The 17,932-nt window shown below is 43.7% G+C and overlaps 2 protein-coding genes across 2 annotated transcripts in view; both read right to left on the bottom strand.

Annotated features, from left to right (window-relative positions):
* Window positions 1–1,708: 1,708 nt before the first annotated feature.
* On the bottom strand, window positions 1,709–10,012 carry LOC139379334 (protein Wnt-16-like). The gene is made up of 4 exons (XM_071122138.1): window positions 9,571–10,012; window positions 9,200–9,426; window positions 6,385–6,674; window positions 1,709–3,241 (listed from the first exon to the last, which is right to left on the bottom strand). The coding sequence occupies exons 1-4, from the start codon at window positions 9,663–9,665 to the stop codon at window positions 2,777–2,779; spliced, it is 1,077 nt and encodes a 358-aa protein (XP_070978239.1). The 5' UTR covers window positions 9,666–10,012; the 3' UTR covers window positions 1,709–2,776.
* A 2,302-nt stretch (window positions 10,013–12,314) lies between these two features.
* Window positions 12,315–17,932, bottom strand: part of LOC139378654 (cadherin-like and PC-esterase domain-containing protein 1) — a 70,265-nt gene continuing 64,647 nt past the window's right edge. The window contains exons 17-21 of the mRNA XM_071121026.1: window positions 16,732–16,952; window positions 16,027–16,128; window positions 15,814–15,901; window positions 15,128–15,274; window positions 12,315–13,958 (exon numbers count right to left, since the gene is read on the bottom strand). Of these exons, the coding sequence (XP_070977127.1) occupies window positions 13,716–13,958; window positions 15,128–15,274; window positions 15,814–15,901; window positions 16,027–16,128; window positions 16,732–16,952 (801 nt within the window). The 3' untranslated portion in view covers window positions 12,315–13,715. The remainder of the gene's footprint in view (window positions 13,959–15,127; window positions 15,275–15,813; window positions 15,902–16,026; window positions 16,129–16,731; window positions 16,953–17,932) is intronic.

Below are 17,932 nucleotides of genomic sequence, written 5' to 3'. Positions count from 1 at the left end.
AGAGATCTACATTGATAGACTGTCTGTTTCTCTGAACGTGTTTACATGGGTTCCAGATTATGTGGCAAAGACCTCCGTCGTAGAAACACTGGACGCATTCATTACAAAAACCCTTTAGCGTTGCTATTGGACAAATTCAGGTCGGTCCCTCTTATGTTTCGTTCTGTTCGCTTACGTTTAAAAAACATTTTGCAACAGAATTGCCGTAATGAACACGCCCCTGGTCTTCATTTGTTTGGTGAGAGTGACATTTTACAAGGCCCCGTTTGAGTTTCCCTCTGTCCTGTTAAAATAAACTCACTAGAAGTCAAACGTGTGCTATGTTCCTCCTCACATACATGTGTCAAACTACGGTCGGCCACAGGCTTCAAGGGAGACTACAGATGAATCATAAGAAGTTCTCCATGGGTAGTCTGGATTAAATTAAAGTGTTTATTTTTTTTTAAATTGGATAGTGGGGAGGATATATTTATTGAGTTAAAGTGTGAGAGGTGAAGATTTATTTTGGTCTTGTGGACAGAGAATAAGTTAAGCATGGTCAAGATATGAGAAAGGAATGAGTGTTGACCTACAGTATGAATCTATTGTCATGCTGACTGAGGCATAGACATACAAGGAGACCATTAGGACTTAAGAGGTTCAGAAACAGATGAGATACATGATAAATACTTTCAAAAATGAACTTTTACACAGGATATTACAGACCTGGGATCAGTCCCGTGGGGCTCAGTTGGTACAGCATGGTGCTTGCAACACCAGGATTGTGGGTTCGATTCCCATGAGGGACCAGTATAAAAATGTATGCACTCACTGTAAATTGCTCTGGACAAGAGTGTCTGCTAAATGACTCAAATGTCATTATGTCCTTAGTATCTGGCTTTATGGACTCATTTAACTGAAAAGGGACAGCGAGAAGTAAGACATGCGTAATCCTCCATTTATTTTGTGATTTCTGGGAATGTAAGTGGAGCACCTGATTCCTGAAAGCAGTCCTCTGAAAACAAAACCATGACTGAAAATCCTTGAGGTCAGAGCGCTTCGGGCTCACGTCAACTGCTCTCCTCCGTCTCGTCCCGCTTTCTTTAGGTCTGGGTCCCCCCCCTCCCCCCCTCACCTCACCAACAAGTCATAGTGCAGGAAGCTTCAGGGAAATGTATGGGTCAGTATCGTTCGAATTTTAAAAGGCTCTTTAAGAGAAAGCACTCACGGTATTTAGCATAGCATCGCCACTTCTCACATAGCACAGCCTCTCATTCAGGAGAGCGAGAGAGAGAACAAGAGAGAGAAAGAGAGAATGAAAGTGGGCGAGAGAGGTGGGACAGAGGTAAAGGAATAGAGAGACTGAAAATGGGAAGAGAGTGAGAGAGGAAAAGAAAGGAGAGAGAGGAAGAGAAGGAATAGGCTTAAATTCTTAGAGACAGCAAGAGGAATGCTCCGAAACCAACTCAAGCATCTCCACGGTCCTGCTGCCAGTGAGTCTACTGAGAACAAACTGCTCCGTTCCATTGAGGCATTCCTTCATTTATAGCTGGTTTCGGATCCAAACACAAACACAGGAAAGAGAAAAAGTGGATCGGACAGCAAAAGGATAATAAAAGACCTTAATACAATGACAAACAGAAAAGCAACACATTAAATGGTACAGTTTGACAAACACATGCTGTATGTCTGAGAGCATTGGATGGGCTTGAATCTTAAGACACTCTCGTCGTGTGATACAGCATAATTTAATATTTACAAAATGTAAACAATTTACAAAAATACTACGTCATTTTGACATATTCTCAATTAAAGCACCTGTAGCTTTACTCTGCCCTGAATTTGCAATCTGAATAGTACAAAACAAACATTTTAGGTTAAGAAATCTTTCCAAAATATCAACAAAAAAAAAAGGTTTTTTAAATGTCATGGTACCATATCTTTTTGAAGTCATTACTTTAAAGTTTATTACAAAAATTCTATACAAATTTGGAATGATTATTTCAAGACTTCTTTCTATGCATTGATACGGCAAGCTTTCCAACGAGAATAAGCCTAATCTATCCACCATCGATCACCATAGAGCCATGGGTGGAAGCCGGATCTGTTCTTGCTCCCTAGCCTGGAAGAGAGCCATAGAAATGACACAAAAGATGGCAACCTCTGACGGTTGCCCAATCCCTGTACTGCCTATGGCTCTAGCCTTCTGTTGTCTATATGAGACTTCGTTCTGATCTGGAAATGTACTGACACCGTTGACTGCATCTACTCTACAGTCCTTTAAAGCTGTTGCGGCCCTGCAGGACAGAGTCCCCCTACAAGCACTTTTTGGTCCCTTTGTTGGTCCTCTTATACACACACCATTCACTGAGTCCATTTGAAGACTTGAAGAGTGAGGTTTTAACTTTCATCAAAGTTCAGTTTGTTTTTATCATGGAGTCTGAGTTTCGGGGCTCATTTCGACTCATCCGAGTAAATTGCGAAGATGTCCATGTTTGGTTGTCAGAGTGTGTGGATCCTCAAACCTCTGAAACACTGTGGAACTCCTGTCCCATTGGATAGCCTCCTACAAGGCTGAGCCCTGATAGGCCATTCAAAAGTCAATGATTTTCCACTGTCTTTGTCTACCTCTGCTGGTGTGGTGTATAAATACTGTCTTCCTGAGGGTTGAGATGGAGGGTTGTTGATGCTGCGCCCCTCTTGTCCATGGGAGAGAGGAATGATGGGGAAGTCTTTTAGTCTCTCATTGGGGACGGTGTGTATGTGTGTGTGTGTGCCATCGCCTGCCTCCCTCTCCCTATTTACAGGTGTGCATGTCATTCATGCTCTCACACTTCTGACACCTCACATAGCAACACCACACAAACTTACACTCGCACCTCTCTACGTGGCGAACCACGTGTGTATTATACCCTCGACCACAGCAGAGCAGGTTACACCCGTCGGGGCCGGCCGAGGTGCGGTTACACCGGCGCCCTCTAGTGCCCGCCACGCCCCAGCGCCGGTCCTCCAGACAGTAGTTAGGAGACTTGTTGAGGAAGATAAGTTCTTCCTTCCCGATGGGCACGCGGCGCTGGTCCTTCTCCTTCCTCCTCACCTTCCTCTTGGAGCGGTCCAGCACCTGCACGCTTCCCTCGTAACGCTCCTTCAGGAAGTTGCCCACGCGCTCGAACGACGCCATGGTACGCCAGCACGTCTTCACGGCGCACGAGCCCGACACGCCGTGGCAACGGCAGTCGGTGGCCATCGTCTTGGCGACGGCCTGAAAAGGGGAAAGATGGAGAGGATGGTGTTAGGAATAACAACAGACTTACAACACAAAGAATTACAACACTGTAAATGTTATGACAGACTAGCTACCAGAACTCTGTTTGATAGAGACTGCCTTTTGTTTACACAAACGCTGTGGGAATGTTTTGAGCAAAATCACGATCTATTGTTCTGAATGCTGGATCTTGGACTGGGACTGTAACATGAGTCCTGAGGTTTGTGCATTCTACTTCTAACTCTGACACAATAGACTCACTGGGTGCTGTGTACAACTGGAACAAAAGTTAAACTGTCCTTCACAGTTTAAACTGAGAGATTGAGGAGACATTTTCTTTAGGACCACAAACCCCAGGGCTCTACAGCGGTCTTAGGATGACCCCAGAAGAGCCTACCACTTTCACCCCTTTTCCACCTCTCCTCCCACTCCCTCTTCCCTGTTGGGTCAGTTTAGTTGGAAAGGCAGTGTGTGTGTGTGTGTGTGTGTGTGTTACAGTAAACAGATACACTGCTACCATTGTGTCCACATCCCTCTCCAGTAGTGAAGCCCTCTCCTCTTGACAGTGGCTAGTTGATAAGAGAGAAACCCAGTAAGTGTGTCTTAGTGAATGCCATTTAGTGGTAACGCGCATGCCCTGCCCACCTGAGGATCTTTTTCAGCCATCTATTTCCTGTGTTTGAGGGGTGCAAAATCCACGTCACTTAAATCTCACTGGATCGATTGCTTTCATTTTACTCCTGCTTCATACTCTTGCTTGTGCCTGACGTCCCCCCCCCCCTGTTAACGTTACAGAAACGGTTGTAAAGAACTGTAAAACACACCCCTGTAATGGCTGAAATGGACTCAGTGGCGCAAAGTACTTAAGTAGAAATACTTTTAAGTACTACTTAAGTCATTTTTTGGGGTATTTGTACTTTACTTTTACTTCATTATTTTCTTTAGGACTATAGTGTACTTTTTTACTCTCTACATTTTAATTGACACCCAAAAGTACTTGTTACATTTTAAATGCTTAGCAGGACAGGAAATGGTCCAATTCACACACTTATCAAGAGAATACGTGAGCATCCCTACTGCCTCTTATCTGGCGGTCTCACTGAACACAAATGCATCGTTTGTTAATGATGTCTGAGTGTTGGGAGTGTGCTCCGTAAATTTTCAAACCAAGAAAATGGTGCCGTCTGCTTTGCTTAATATAAGGAATATGATATGATTTATACTTTTACTCTTGATACTTAAGCATATTTGATCAATTACATTTACTTTCGATACTTAAGTATATTTAGAACCAAATACTTTTACTCAAGTAGTATTTTACTGGATAACTTTCACTTTTACTTGAGTAACTTTCTATTAAGGTATCTTTACTTTTACTCAAGTATGACAATTGGGTACTTTTTCCACCACTGATCAATGGAGTCATTGTTATACCGTTGAATATATAAGAACACTAAAGCTTTGTCTGGGATGACACGTACATCACAAAAAATACAAGATATTTTGATGGGTGTTCATTTTTGGGGGATTTTTTTTTTTTAAAGCAATAATTTAATACAGTTGAAATGTTTACAAAATAGATGTGCTGAAATGAAAGCAACTCCCGAATATGAACACTCGGATTATAGTGATATGTCTGATATCACAAACAATGTTTAGATAGGGGTAATCTAGAGCCAAGCGTGTTGACTTTATCGGTGGGTATCCTGCACACTTGTTGAATTATGCAAGAGTATGTGACAACAGTAATTAATGAGGAAGTCTAGACAGTGCAGGTGAGTGTAGGTAGGGTATACATAGAAAGTGTTGGGTGGTTGCAGCCCTCTTCCACTCCGTTATGTTAATTTATTCATATGTACAGCCTGTGTATTTATGCAAATGAGCCACCTATCATTGTCTTTCTTTTAACACAAAATATTTTAAAATACCTGATACACTAAGAAAATGTATACAGTGCCATCAGAAATTGTTCACAGGCCTTTGACTTTTCCCACATTTTGTTGTATTACATTTAATTTAAAATGGATAACATTTAGATTTTTATGTCACTGAAAAGGAAAAGGAATAGAGCTAAGCACTGGCAAAGTCCTAGAGGAAAACCTGGTTCAGTCTGCTTTCCAACAGACACAAATCCACCTTTCAGCAGGACAATAACCTAAAACGCAAGGCCAAATATACACTGGAGTTACTTACCAAGACAACATTGAACGTTCCTGAGTGGCCTATACCTAAATCTCCCACCAAAATCCCTGAACTCCATTCATTATTTGTCTGTGCCGGTAAAATGTTTTATGTGATATAATTAAGTCAATATCTGATGGATTATACAATTTCAAAATGTTTGGAGTATCTTCATCCATTGTCCAACTGTTGCATTTTATTAGACTTGTTTTTCAAACCTTTTAACAATTTTGATGACCGTTGCTACAATTTAGTCACGCTGTCACGCCTCACCCATTAACTCACATTATCGAGGATGTTACACTTTCTTTCCCCTCTCTCCTTCTGTCCCGTCTCAGCATCCCCCTCTCACACTGACCTTCTTGTTCTTCCCTCCAATCTTTCTGCTTTTCTCTGAATATCGTTCCCGCTCTCTCTAACACACACACACACACACACACACACACACACACACGCACACTTCCTAGAACGTCTCCTGAAAGTATTTTTAACAGTGTGTGATAAATTCTATTAACCACTGAATGGTTTGGCCCTAACTCCTCTCCAACCCCATATGGTGAACGAAACCCATAACTATAATAGTTACAGTAGGATTCCTTTCATGGTGCTAGATTAGTCGTCATATCAGTCATTCATTCAGACACAAAGAACCCTACACCTGCTAGAGTCTTGACTACTAGAGTTACAGCTCCCATGTGCCCTATTCAGCTTTTACATACTCCCCAGAGTACCCTTAACAACTGTGTTCACTATAAAATACTATTTCTCTCTAGCTAGGTTGTGGATGTGTGTGTGTGTTTTGTTCTGTGGTGTATTGTGTCAAATCTAACATTGGACTTCAACGTTGTGCTGTTTTGGTTCTGTACACGGTGTGTGTGTTGTACATGCTCTGTGAGTGTTATTCGCCCTCAATGTGTGTGTGTGTGTGTGTGTGTGTGTGTGTGTGTGTTGCGTCTCACCTGTCTCCCGGCTTCACTGTTGTGCTGGTTCATGGTGAGCAGTGCATCCCCTCCCCTGGCTGAGGACACATTCTTCACTGCATTATCTATGAACTTCCTGCTGAACCATGTACCGTACTGGATATGGTCTGAGCAGCCGCCCCAGTGCCACCCTTCGCTGGGCGAGCCTGTGCCCTGCAGGCTGGTGTCACAGCCACATTCCGTCATGTTGCCCGCACTGCAGGAGCGCGTCACTGCCTGGACCAGCCCCGCCGCCATCACCGCGTGGATAAACGCCGTCTCCTTGGTCCCTGTCAGACAAAATGGAAAGAGGTTTTTGGTAGGGCAAAGGTATGCATGGATTATTGCGTAACAGTGGCTGTGGACCTCTAAAGCAGGCATTGGGTGGATTCTGAAAAGATTCCACTCTCACACCTTTCAGCCAATAACACTTCAGATGGAGGAAAATGGCACAATTCTAGAATTACAACTTCCGTGTGTCTCAGTAGCACAGGCCTAGATATCCATACAACTTCCGTGTATCTCAGTAGCACAGGCCTAGATATCCATACAACTTCCGTGTGTCTCAGTAGCACAGGCCTAGATATCCATACAACTTCCGTGTGTCTCAGTAGCACAGGCCTAGATATCCATACAACTTCCGTGTGTCTCAGTAGCACAGGCCTAGATATCCATACAACGTCCGTGTATCTCAGTAGCACAGGCCTAGATATCCATACAACTTCCATGTGTCTCAGTAGCACAGGCCTAGATATCCCTACAACTTCCGTGTGTCTCAGTAGCACAGGCCTAGATATCCATACAACTTCCGTGTGTCTCAGTAGCACAGGCCTAGATATCCATACAACGTCCGTGTATCTCAGTAGCACAGGCCTAGAAGTACCACAGGCCTAGATATCCATACAACTTCCGTGTATCTCAGTAGCACAGGCCTAGATATCCATTCAACGTCCGTGTATCTCAGTAGCACAGGCCTAGATATCCATACAACTTCCATCCATTGTGGTCGTATGATACATCTTTGCTTTGGAGGGATACTTGTGAGATGTGAGTTGAGTAGACATATAGCCCCATGGGAACTGTCCTGCCCTGTGTGAGGGGGGTGTTGGGTTACACTTCACAGGTTAGGGGCCACAGTAGGCACTGAGTGAGGACAGACAGCACTGGCTCAGAGAGAAACTTAGAACATGTTGGTATGATGATAAATGTGTAGCACGGATCAAACCGGTATCACAGTTACTTGTACGACCATCTGGAACGCTGACCACCGGACAGAAACATTCGATTATGTCCTGTAATGAACGAAGGCTGAAAAAAAATGTAAACCCAAGTGTGAAAGGGGGTAGCCTACTAATGTTTATAGCTTATGGAATGGGCTGGTTAGACAAAACTCTAAAATATGCAGAATCTTAGGGATAGAACAGAAGCACAATGGCACCTGACGACATCAAGTGTAACTATTCAGAGTGCAGGTTCTAAGAATGACATAGAACTATGTATGAACTTTAAACAAAATCTAGGATAAAACGTAAATCAGAGGTCCAAGCCACAAGTTGATTCAAAACGTTTGTGCAATCATTTACATGTGGGTTAATGGAGAAAGAAAAGCCTTACCTCCCTGGAACAACAAGAAATCACCACTTCAAATGTAAGTTTGCCACTTTGAAGGTTGGATCATTAAAACAAATGACAATTGATGTTATTTAGGTTTTCTGTGTTGCATTATATTATCCCCCCAAAATTGCTGCGTCCTAACCCAATAAGAACATTGTCTCCGACACGAAGACAAGACACCTGTGATCAAACCGCAGAGCATACGTTTTTACAGTTGATTGTAGGAGTCGGGACATGGGATGGAAATGCGGAGATTTAACCTATATACAATAGGCTAAATCTCCACATTTCCATCCCATGTCCCGACTCGTACAATCAACTGTAAAAACGTATGCTCTGCGGGTTGATCACAGATGTGCATTGGCCTAAATCAACATAAACTATATGGTCAGTTTTTCTCCGATTTTTTTCCGTCTGGGTTGAGTGAAGAAAGTTGATAGATTGCATGTGACTGGGTGCAACAAGGATAGAGAGGAATTTGGAAGAATGAGTTTCATGTGAAAATAACATGTTGATAGCTAAACCATGCGCTGACTCTTAACCATCTTGGAAAGCTGCATGGAGACAGATTTCTGGAACGATATCTCTAGAACAAAGAAACTGTGTTCTTAAATTACATGTCGACCATGAATCTCCTAATTAGGATAATCCCGGCTGGTTTAGGACCAGAGGTGAGCAGGAGTTTTCTGTTCAAAGACAACACTTGACCGTGGATAAGTGGTGTGTTGGGACGGTTAAACCGAAACAGATGTGCGCAGACGTTCTCGCTCTCTCTCTCTCTCTCGCCCCATAGGGGATACAGCTGCTTGAGTCGGCAAATCAAATCACCTTCCCTCCCTGGACAACATTAAACATGTTCATGACTCAAACCAAACCGATCACGAGTAAAGAGTTATGGAAAATGGAAGACGTGCCTCTTTTTGACGCACTATCAAATAGAAAGACAATTGAGGGACTGTTTTTATGCAGCAATTGCCTTAAACGGTCAAACACCAAATGATGTGGGCACACATTAAATATCGGATTATGGAATATAACCACTAGATGCATCCAAAATATAGCCTAATTTTCCAAATTAATCCCAATCAAAAATAACATTATCAATAGGCCAGAAAAGTGCACACGAATTTATACAAACGAGAACAAAGCACCCTATTGTTTCATGTCTATTAAAACGAGTATTTAAACCGCCTGTCCTTACCACTGGTTAGCTCGTAGCCGAACACAGAGAGCTCTTTGGTGGTAGAACAGTTCCACCGCTCGTGCTCGAACTGCGTCTGGCACTCCGCGATGGCGATGCGCGCGCCGGCCTTGATGCTTGACAGGAGATGGGGCTTTCTCTTGCACAGGTCCTTCTGCTTGTGCGTCAGCGGGAGATTGGCGCAGCCCAGCTTCTCTGGTACTCCCACGGAGGTTATTCCCAACCACCTGAGACACAAAGCAAGCAGCGGAGACAATAAATTACTTTCGAAACCACTTTCAGCCCCAAACGGAATCGCATTCTATGCGTAAAGAAAATTGTGCAATTTGACAAAAAGACAAGTTTAATCACAAGCAATGAAATATACTTACATCCAACTGGCTCGACAGCAGACAGGATACAGTGAAAACAGTAAGAGAAACAGAAAGCAGATCTGATGTACTCCGCAGCCGCTTCTTCTCTCCATGGCCACCTCATTTACAGAAGCCGACTTGCCTCCCGGGCACTGGGGAAGGGTATGTCCATGGAGCGCTGGATCGGTGCTGGGCTCTGTCTCATGCTAGCCCCACAACATAAGACCCTAACAGAACTAATCCTCAATCCGTGGTTATCTCGAGCAATTCAGTAAAAAACATCCGCGGGGAGGGAGAGAGGACGCGGGCGGAATGGTGATTCCAATCACGTGTCTCAGTGGCTAGTAGTAGCCTACAGTTGGATGGGTGATAAGTTCCGACGGTGTTCCCCAAAACACAGACAAACAGTTTTATCCTGGACTGGGAGAACCCACACAGAGTCTCTCAGCGGCGCGCTCCTAGGCTCGGATTGGTGCACCCGTGGATTCATATTAAGCAGACGCGCATGTCCTACGAGATAATTGGACGGACGCGAAAAGAAAAAACGCACTGACAGGAACTGAGCAAAACGTTTGGCATGGGAGAAGGTGGGTTTCTACTAGATAGCACATCCAAAGTCAAAATTGGCAATAGCCCATCGTAAAAATGTATGAAAACAAAATGTAATTTTTGGTCTTAATTTGAGGTTAGCAACGTGGTTAAGGTTAGGTTTAAAATAAAATGTTAAGAATATAAATGGTCGAAATAGGCGTGGTTTATGACTTTGTGGCTGTGGTAACTAGTAACGACGGAGAAGGTGGAAGGAAGCACAAAAGCCAGCAGAACACTTCTTTATGATGGTCAATTCACTCAAGCGCTCTAAACCTAATCATGTCAGGTGAGAATAATGATAATTTCCCCCCGAAAAATTCCTTGATACGAAACCTTGAGTAACTTGAATGCATAACATATTTATAATAGGCCTACAATAGATTATCTCATACACAATTATTTGTGATAAACAAGGCCTGGTTATGAATTTTGAATTTAATACCAATTTAATTCTAACTAATCCTTATGACAACCATATTTATATATTTTTATCTATAATCATATTTAATGATTTCATATGCAATGGTTTCCAATTTTAAGATTCATATAAAACTACAGTTAGTGAAAATGTCCTCATGATTTCAACACATCGAAATCATCCTCTGAGGCTATTTTTTTTCCCCCGGTACTCGTGAATTGCGTAATATTCGTTAGGTTTAGAAGATTTGGAATCTCATTTTGCCATTGAAATGTATAGCTTAAATGAATAATGGATTGATTCAAATGCAACGACAATAACCGCATTGCCCATTGTGTAACCAATTATGTTTGAGCAAATATTTTCAGTCACTATTGAGTTATTTGCCTTTTCCTGAATAATAAACCTCATATGTAGTCAGAGAGCAATTTCGATGAGACAATTTAACGACATTTTTAAAAGGGTTGACTGACCACCTTTCTGTTGAGTATATTGGACTGGGTTATAGGGCGGTATGGGGCAGACGAGGTGAGGTCTACTCAGCCCCCAGAAATGTCACAACCCCCCTCCCCCCAAGCCTTTCAAATTACCCGACTAAAACAGTGCAGAGTGAAAGGTCTGCCTGAAATTTGACATCAGAGGTCGGAACCGCAGTGCAGGGCAGAGTCCACCATTCTTCCTTGGCGCGACAACAACCCAGGCGGCAGGCCCACGTCTTCAGGGCGGGTACATGTGCCCGAAAGGCAAGCCTTTGTCTGTAACCTTTTACATGAACCTTCCTTTTGATCGAGACTGTTGCATCTACCTTATTCTATCCCTCGCCCGCTCAATGCTGTTATTTATCCACATATCGCACTAGACAATTCCATTTGACCATTCAACACTTTTACGCACGCACTTGACTTCGCATGCGTTCCCTTTATTTGATCTACACACTGTAAAACCAACGTTTTTAACAAATATGGAAATATTTTCCATATATCGTTACATTGTATTACATTTCATTGCGGTCATATAACCGTGTTAATAACGTTTTTTAGATAGGCCGAGGCTACATAATTTGAACACACCATTTTCAGTGTAAATATGCCTAAATAAAATAGACTGATAACTTTCTGGAATTAAGGCTCTAAAATTGCGTTGACCTCAAACACGATTTAGGCCTGCATTTAAATCTACATTAGTTTTACTTCTCGATCGTGTTGCTCGATCTCTGCCTTGATCAAACGGTGGGTAGGGTGATTGGATGTGTCGGATTAGCGGGACATGACTGCAAAGAGGAGCCAGACAGGGCACATTACGCGCAAAACGGAGTTAAACCACATTACACCGACAACCATTTTATTATAGCACAGTTGTAGCCTAATTGAACATTTGTCTCTCTAATTATGTCCTTCTAAACCAGGTGACGCATGTATAGGCCTATGCGGGACAAGAAATTATGATCAAACTCTGGTCTTGGTGGCACGAAGGAAATGACAAAACGAAGAAGGAAAACAAGAGCGCGCCTCTGCCCATCTTCCTCAGAGCGTCACACGGCTTCATACCTCTGCATGGTTGAATTGGGATGATGACTGTAAAAGGATTTGTCTAATACTGTGCGCAAACAGCATGTACAGACTTATCCTCATGTTGTGCACAATTTAAAGAGGAAATATGCGATGCCAACATCCTAATTGTTTATAAGCTAGGGCTTTGTGGAACTTTCAAAACACAGTTTCATGCTTTCAGAACATAGTTCGAGGACACAAAGTTTAGTTAAGAAAATATATATTTTAATGTGAGAATATTGTATCGGAATAACTCTTATATGTACCATCTGGAAACACAAAGCTGAAGTTAGTGCCATTTGAAGATGCATGTTCTTTAATAATAAATTAATAGTGTTGATAATATTTAGTATGAGGAAAATATGTCTTTCTGTTTTTTTCCCTTCAGTTTTCCTTCAAAATCACTGAATCAAATTATTAGGTTTGCTATCAATGTTCCATAGGACCACTAAACAGAGTAGTCTCCACTCCTGTGCGTGTGCATGTGTTTGTGGCTATCTGTTACAATTACCTTCATCTTCACCAGCTCAGTTCCCTCCATAAAAATGATCAGAGGACAGATAAGACAACATGTATAGATCCATAGCATACATTACACCAGTCCTTCATTAGCATGTCAACAATATGCTGCATGTAAAACATTATACACTGATTATCAACATTATAGGCACGAATAAACAGATGTAGAAATATAAGAAAATCCTACATAAGACATTCGCTTGAAGAATAGCTCAGCTTTCGTCATATCTTTGGCATAGAATAGAATACGTTGTGGTGTCCACAGAACACGTGGATGGATGAGGTACTGTATATGAGGAGGAATTGCTGGATATCCAGAAGTCCCTCCAATGGCGAGAGATCGGCTTTCCTGATGCACAAAGGCATCAAAGGCACACATCAAAAGGGGTTCTCGAACCTCTCCTCGGGGACCCCCAGACGTTTCACAATGTTGTTGTAGCCCTGAACTAGCTCACTTGATTAGTTGACAAGTTGAATCTGAATCAGGTGTGCTAGTTCTGGAATACATCAAAACACATGGAATTGCCGGGGATACACGAGGAGAGGTTTGAGAACCAATGCTGTACAACATTTCAACAACATTTCCACAACTATAAAACTATACAATTGTAAAGGTTTGTGCTGGAGCGTTGAGGGAGCATTGTCAGTTGGTTGGTGAGCAAGGCTTACATGTGGGATGTACACACGACACACTCCTTCAACAGTCACTCTCGCTCTCCTCTTTATTCTTTCTCCAGCTGCTTCCCTTGTCTTTTGGTATTAGGCCAGACATCCCCCTCTTTGACCAACCTTGAAACCTCTACCTAGCTGAGGTAGCAGTCACATGACAGGGGGCCCAGTGTGTGGGCCAATCAGAGGAGGTCTGTGTGACAGACAGTGGTGATGTCTGTCACACGGCTGACCAGTCAGGACTCTCCTGTTACTCCAGCACTTCCTGGACGGAATGACCTCAATTTTTTTTTTAGAGAGATGCTTGTATGGATACGCACGCACGTACACACGCATGCACGCACACACACACACACACGTTAGTAAGCAAGGACACAAGTACACACACACACAGTCAGTGGTGGTGAGGGGTGGGTCTAGTTTCCCGTGTCTCTCACACACAGTCTGCTCAGTAGGATCTGCGAGTACACCTGGTTCACCGCTCCTCTCACGTGATAGGTGGAGGAGTTAGACCCCGCCCACTGGTCCTGGTGCTGCAGGGTGGGCTGATCACTGAACCCGGTTCCAGTTCCACTGGTTCTAGTTCCAGGTTCCTCGCCGTGTCGAAGGAGCTTCATCTTCCTGTGTAGCGGAGCCTTGGAGAACGACAGCTTTTCAACCTTCAAGGAACACAGCAAGGAGAACCACGTCAACACCTCACCTCTAACACAACATCTACCTACTGACATTATACTGTAACTAGGTAACTAGACCATGGCCAGAGCTTGTACTACCGGAGGCTAGCTAACGTTGCCTGGGGTGTCACGGAACAGAACAGAGCACAAACCCATCGTCACAGTCTGGAGCTCCTTTAATATAAACCACACTGGAACAATCAAAGCCTGACCTAAATCCTGACATAACAGAAACCCTGTCCATCCCCTCAGAGGCTTGGGTTAGACATAACTACACTCATGGATCCCATACACCTTCTGGCTTCCTTATGGGAAATCCTGTTGTCACTTAAGACCCATATGAACTGGGAGAGGCTGGGGTATGGAGGGGGGCACATGCCCTCGTATATATGACCGTAACCACTTCACAAGTGCCCTGGGGCCCAGCTGCTACCAACGTGGAGCTTTACTGCCCAATAAAACCCGGCCTAACGGCTAATTACTGATTAACCGATCCATGGAACAATTTTATAGCTGAATTAAAACAAGTGACTGTTCTTTATAAAGGGAGCTGGAGAGGGGGCAGAAGGGGATTGTGTGTGTGTGTGTGTGTCTGTGTATGTGTGATACAGCAGCATTTCCTTCTAGAAAGCTCCCTGACATGGAGGGGGATTGTTTAATCAAGAGGGCATAAGAACCGATTTCCTCTGGGCCCAGAAAATGGCAGTTCAGCATTTGGATCTACCGTAGGGTTAAATCCCAGGATTATTTAAGCCCAAAGATTCCCTCCTGGTAAATCGGCGTAAACAGTAATAGCAAGTATCCATAATGAAGTTATTTCAGATATTACAGTCGGAGAGGGAGTCCATGGGGAAAGAACTTGCTGTGGATCTAGCTGTGCTCCCTGGTCACTGAAGTTTCGACAAACCATTAGTTATAATTGGTATCAATTACTGTATCCAGAGAGAAACATGCAATACCTGTGTTAAAGTGTTGGTAACATTGTGCTGTGATTTGAATAACTGACTAGGATGTAACCAAATCCTGAGAATGAATATTTACTACGATAAACAAAGGTAACATGCTGAATTTCAATAAGGGTGGGGCAAGAACTTGGAGTGCTGTGTTTTTTTTATTTTTTTAGACGAGGGTGAAGGTGGGATGAAAGGGGTTACCTCGTGAAAATGGCAGGCGCACCGTCCCTGCAGGAACTCTTTGTAGCGGCCCATGGTGACACTGAATGTGTCTATGACCTCATACCCATAGTGCTTTGCGGCGGTGATGATGTTGCTGTTCTCTCTGTACAGCTCCTGTACTCCTCTCTGGGCAAGTTAAAGTAAGACAACAAAGAAGTAATCGCTACTCAACACAAGGAAAAACTATCTTAAAACACTCACATTGGGAGCCGTATCGTAGCCATAACATTTTTGTACAGTTGCCCGGAGGCCCCTATTGCAACACGCCTGAAATATAACTGACCTTTGAATTGAATTAGTTGTATTGCTGTTGAACAGGTGCCCATTGCTGATGTTGGACCAGTCAGCATGTTGGAAGCCATGGACTATTAGCCAATAATGTTTTTTTTTGTAGATAAATACACATGGCACGGACAAAGGGCTATCCACCAGGTGACTAAGCACTGCCTTTTAAAAACTTTAACAGATAAGCAGTAATGTGAACAGCATGGGAAAATAATTAAGAGTGAAGAGAGAAGCTGAGGGGGAAAGAGAGAGAGAGAGGGGAAGAACGAGAGAGAGAGTGATAGAGAGAGAGAGAAACAGATCAGTCAAACAGAGAAAAGAGTAGAGGAGGAGACACCAAGAGGGAAACTGAACGCACACAAACAGGAGGATGGACCTACCAGTGAGAGAGAGCGGATGCCATCCACAGGGAGATGGAAGCCCATGCCCAGAGACTTCACCACCACCATGATATCCTGTAGCCCTTCTCTGGAGGAGAGAAATGGGTAATGAGGTCTATTCTTGGCCAGTGAATATATTTAATTAAACAGTTGCTAATTCCTGAACGGTCAGGAAGGGAGTTTGCCACGGAGTGTATGCATCAGTGGGTTTACCTCTCCAGCACTTCTCTCATGATCCTTAGGTGGTTGGTGTTGAGCCACTGGACACCTCCTGCCACCAGCACAGTCTGACGGGAGTTCTCCAGGGGTCGCGACCTTCGGAGGGGATCAAAGGTCAAAAAGACTTCAGCTCGCCAGTAGGACTATGTCTATTGAACAGGCATAGGCACACATGCTGACAACACACTACTGCTTTCACACACACACACACACACACACACACACACACACACACACACACACACACACACACACACACACACACACACACACACACACACACACACACACACACACACACACACACACACACACACACACACACACACCACCTGCTCAGCATATCCTTCAGTAGTCACATCCAAAGCAGAGTGCGGTCCCAGAGAGAGAGTCGTGGTTGGGAGACCTGCTGTGTTAAATTACACTGTGACACGACTCCTAACACATGACTCTTAAACGCAGCCCCCGGACCTTTGATCACAGCAACTGATTAAGGCTCCCTCTCCATATGGGGGGACAGGGCTTCGAGTGTTTATGGGAGCTAAGAGCCAAAATGGCTTCTACATACATATGGTTTCTTGATGCCAATCTAACAGCTGATGAGTAGACTGCAGTGATTACAGGACATACTGTAGTGCAGCAGGGGCGGTAACGCCCACTCTCATCCATCCACCCACACAGACTCCCCCTCTCCTTCACCTCAGTATGAGCTGCTCCAGGGCCCTTTGGAAGGTGGGTCTGTGGCTCTGCTCCAGCCAGAACTGGGGGTAGTAGGAGTAGGAGACGTGTGTGTGTCCCTGATTGACATTGCGATAGACCAGGCTGTCGTGGGCCTTGCCCCAGTCCTCCAGACTAGAGTTGACCCGCTCCATCAGGAAGTACATCATCCCCCGGTTAGTGGAGTCACCTATGAACATTACCTGAGTGGCAAGAATAATGGTTTTGACTTGACAGGATCGAGAACACCTGGGTTGTATTCATTAGGGCACACCGTAGAAAAACGTACCAAAGTCTTTTGGAGCAGAAAACGAAATGAACATTTCTTATTGGACAAGTTAATTTAGTCGCTCCCCGTTTCAGCCCATTTCTTTGGTTTCCTGCCCTAATGAGTATGGCCCAGTTTTCATTGAATTTGCACTTCAAAATGATTTTACTGTAGTTGACTGGCATGTCCTTCAATATATAACTGCTGACCTTTATGGCTGACTGCAGCATTGCCAAAATGTGAACACATGAAAGGCAAATCCCACTAGGCACACTGGTTGAATCAACCAGTGGAAGAGTGGAAGAGACGTTGAATTGACATCTGTGCCCAGTGGGATGCTTCTATTGCGACCAATCCACATAACACAATATGACATATCAAAAGTGTCCAAGTCAGTTTCCAGCTAAGCCAATCAGAGTGTGTGAAAGAGCCTTTTCAAACACCGAACAGAGCCAAAACAGATGGACTGTAGTTTAGGTGGCAAACATCTCATCTTTGTGAAAAGCTTCTGATTGTCCAAATCTGTTGATGAGAAAATGGGGAAGTCCAGAGAAACGTAACAAACACGACATCTGGAGCAAACTGATGTAACTCGTAACTCATGCATCAAATCACTATTGATACAGATCCATATTAAAGTATCCTGTCAGAAACAGTCAAGAGTTAAAACGTGAAAAGCCAAAGGGGTAGACTGGGTAGGGTGTGTGAGGACAGGAAGTTGAGAGGCTTTATTAAAATTAGCTGCAATGTGAGCTAAAGTGGCTAAAGCCCCACACTGACCTCTGACCTGGAAGTAACTGGCAAGTCTTTCACAAACTACCCACATTCACCAGAGACAGCTTTCATTAAACCACTATCCACATTCCCTAGAGAGATTTGACTAAGCCTATAGAAAGCCCTAGGACTGTAATACCT

This window comes from Oncorhynchus clarkii, chromosome 21 (genome assembly GCF_045791955.1).
Source record: "Oncorhynchus clarkii lewisi isolate Uvic-CL-2024 chromosome 21, UVic_Ocla_1.0, whole genome shotgun sequence".
NCBI lineage: Eukaryota > Metazoa > Chordata > Actinopteri > Salmoniformes > Salmonidae > Oncorhynchus > Oncorhynchus clarkii.
This window is presented reverse-complemented; position numbering and strand designations above follow the sequence as displayed.

What these genes read in the sequence shown, in the direction of transcription:
- LOC139379334 (XM_071122138.1), bottom strand. Translation starts at nt 9,665, where the DNA reads ATGGAGAGAAGAAGCGGCTGCGGAGTACATCAGATCTGCTTTCTGTTT. An exon ending in TGCTGTCGAGCCAGTTGGAT is followed by an intron (nt 9,427 to 9,570) that starts GTAAGTATATTT and finishes TTTGTGTCTCAG; the next exon opens with GTGGTTGGGAATAACCTCCG. An exon ending in ACAGTGAAGCCGGGAGACAG is followed by an intron (nt 3,242 to 6,384) that starts GTGAGACGCAAC and finishes TCCCCTTTTCAG; the next exon opens with GCCGTCGCCAAGACGATGGC.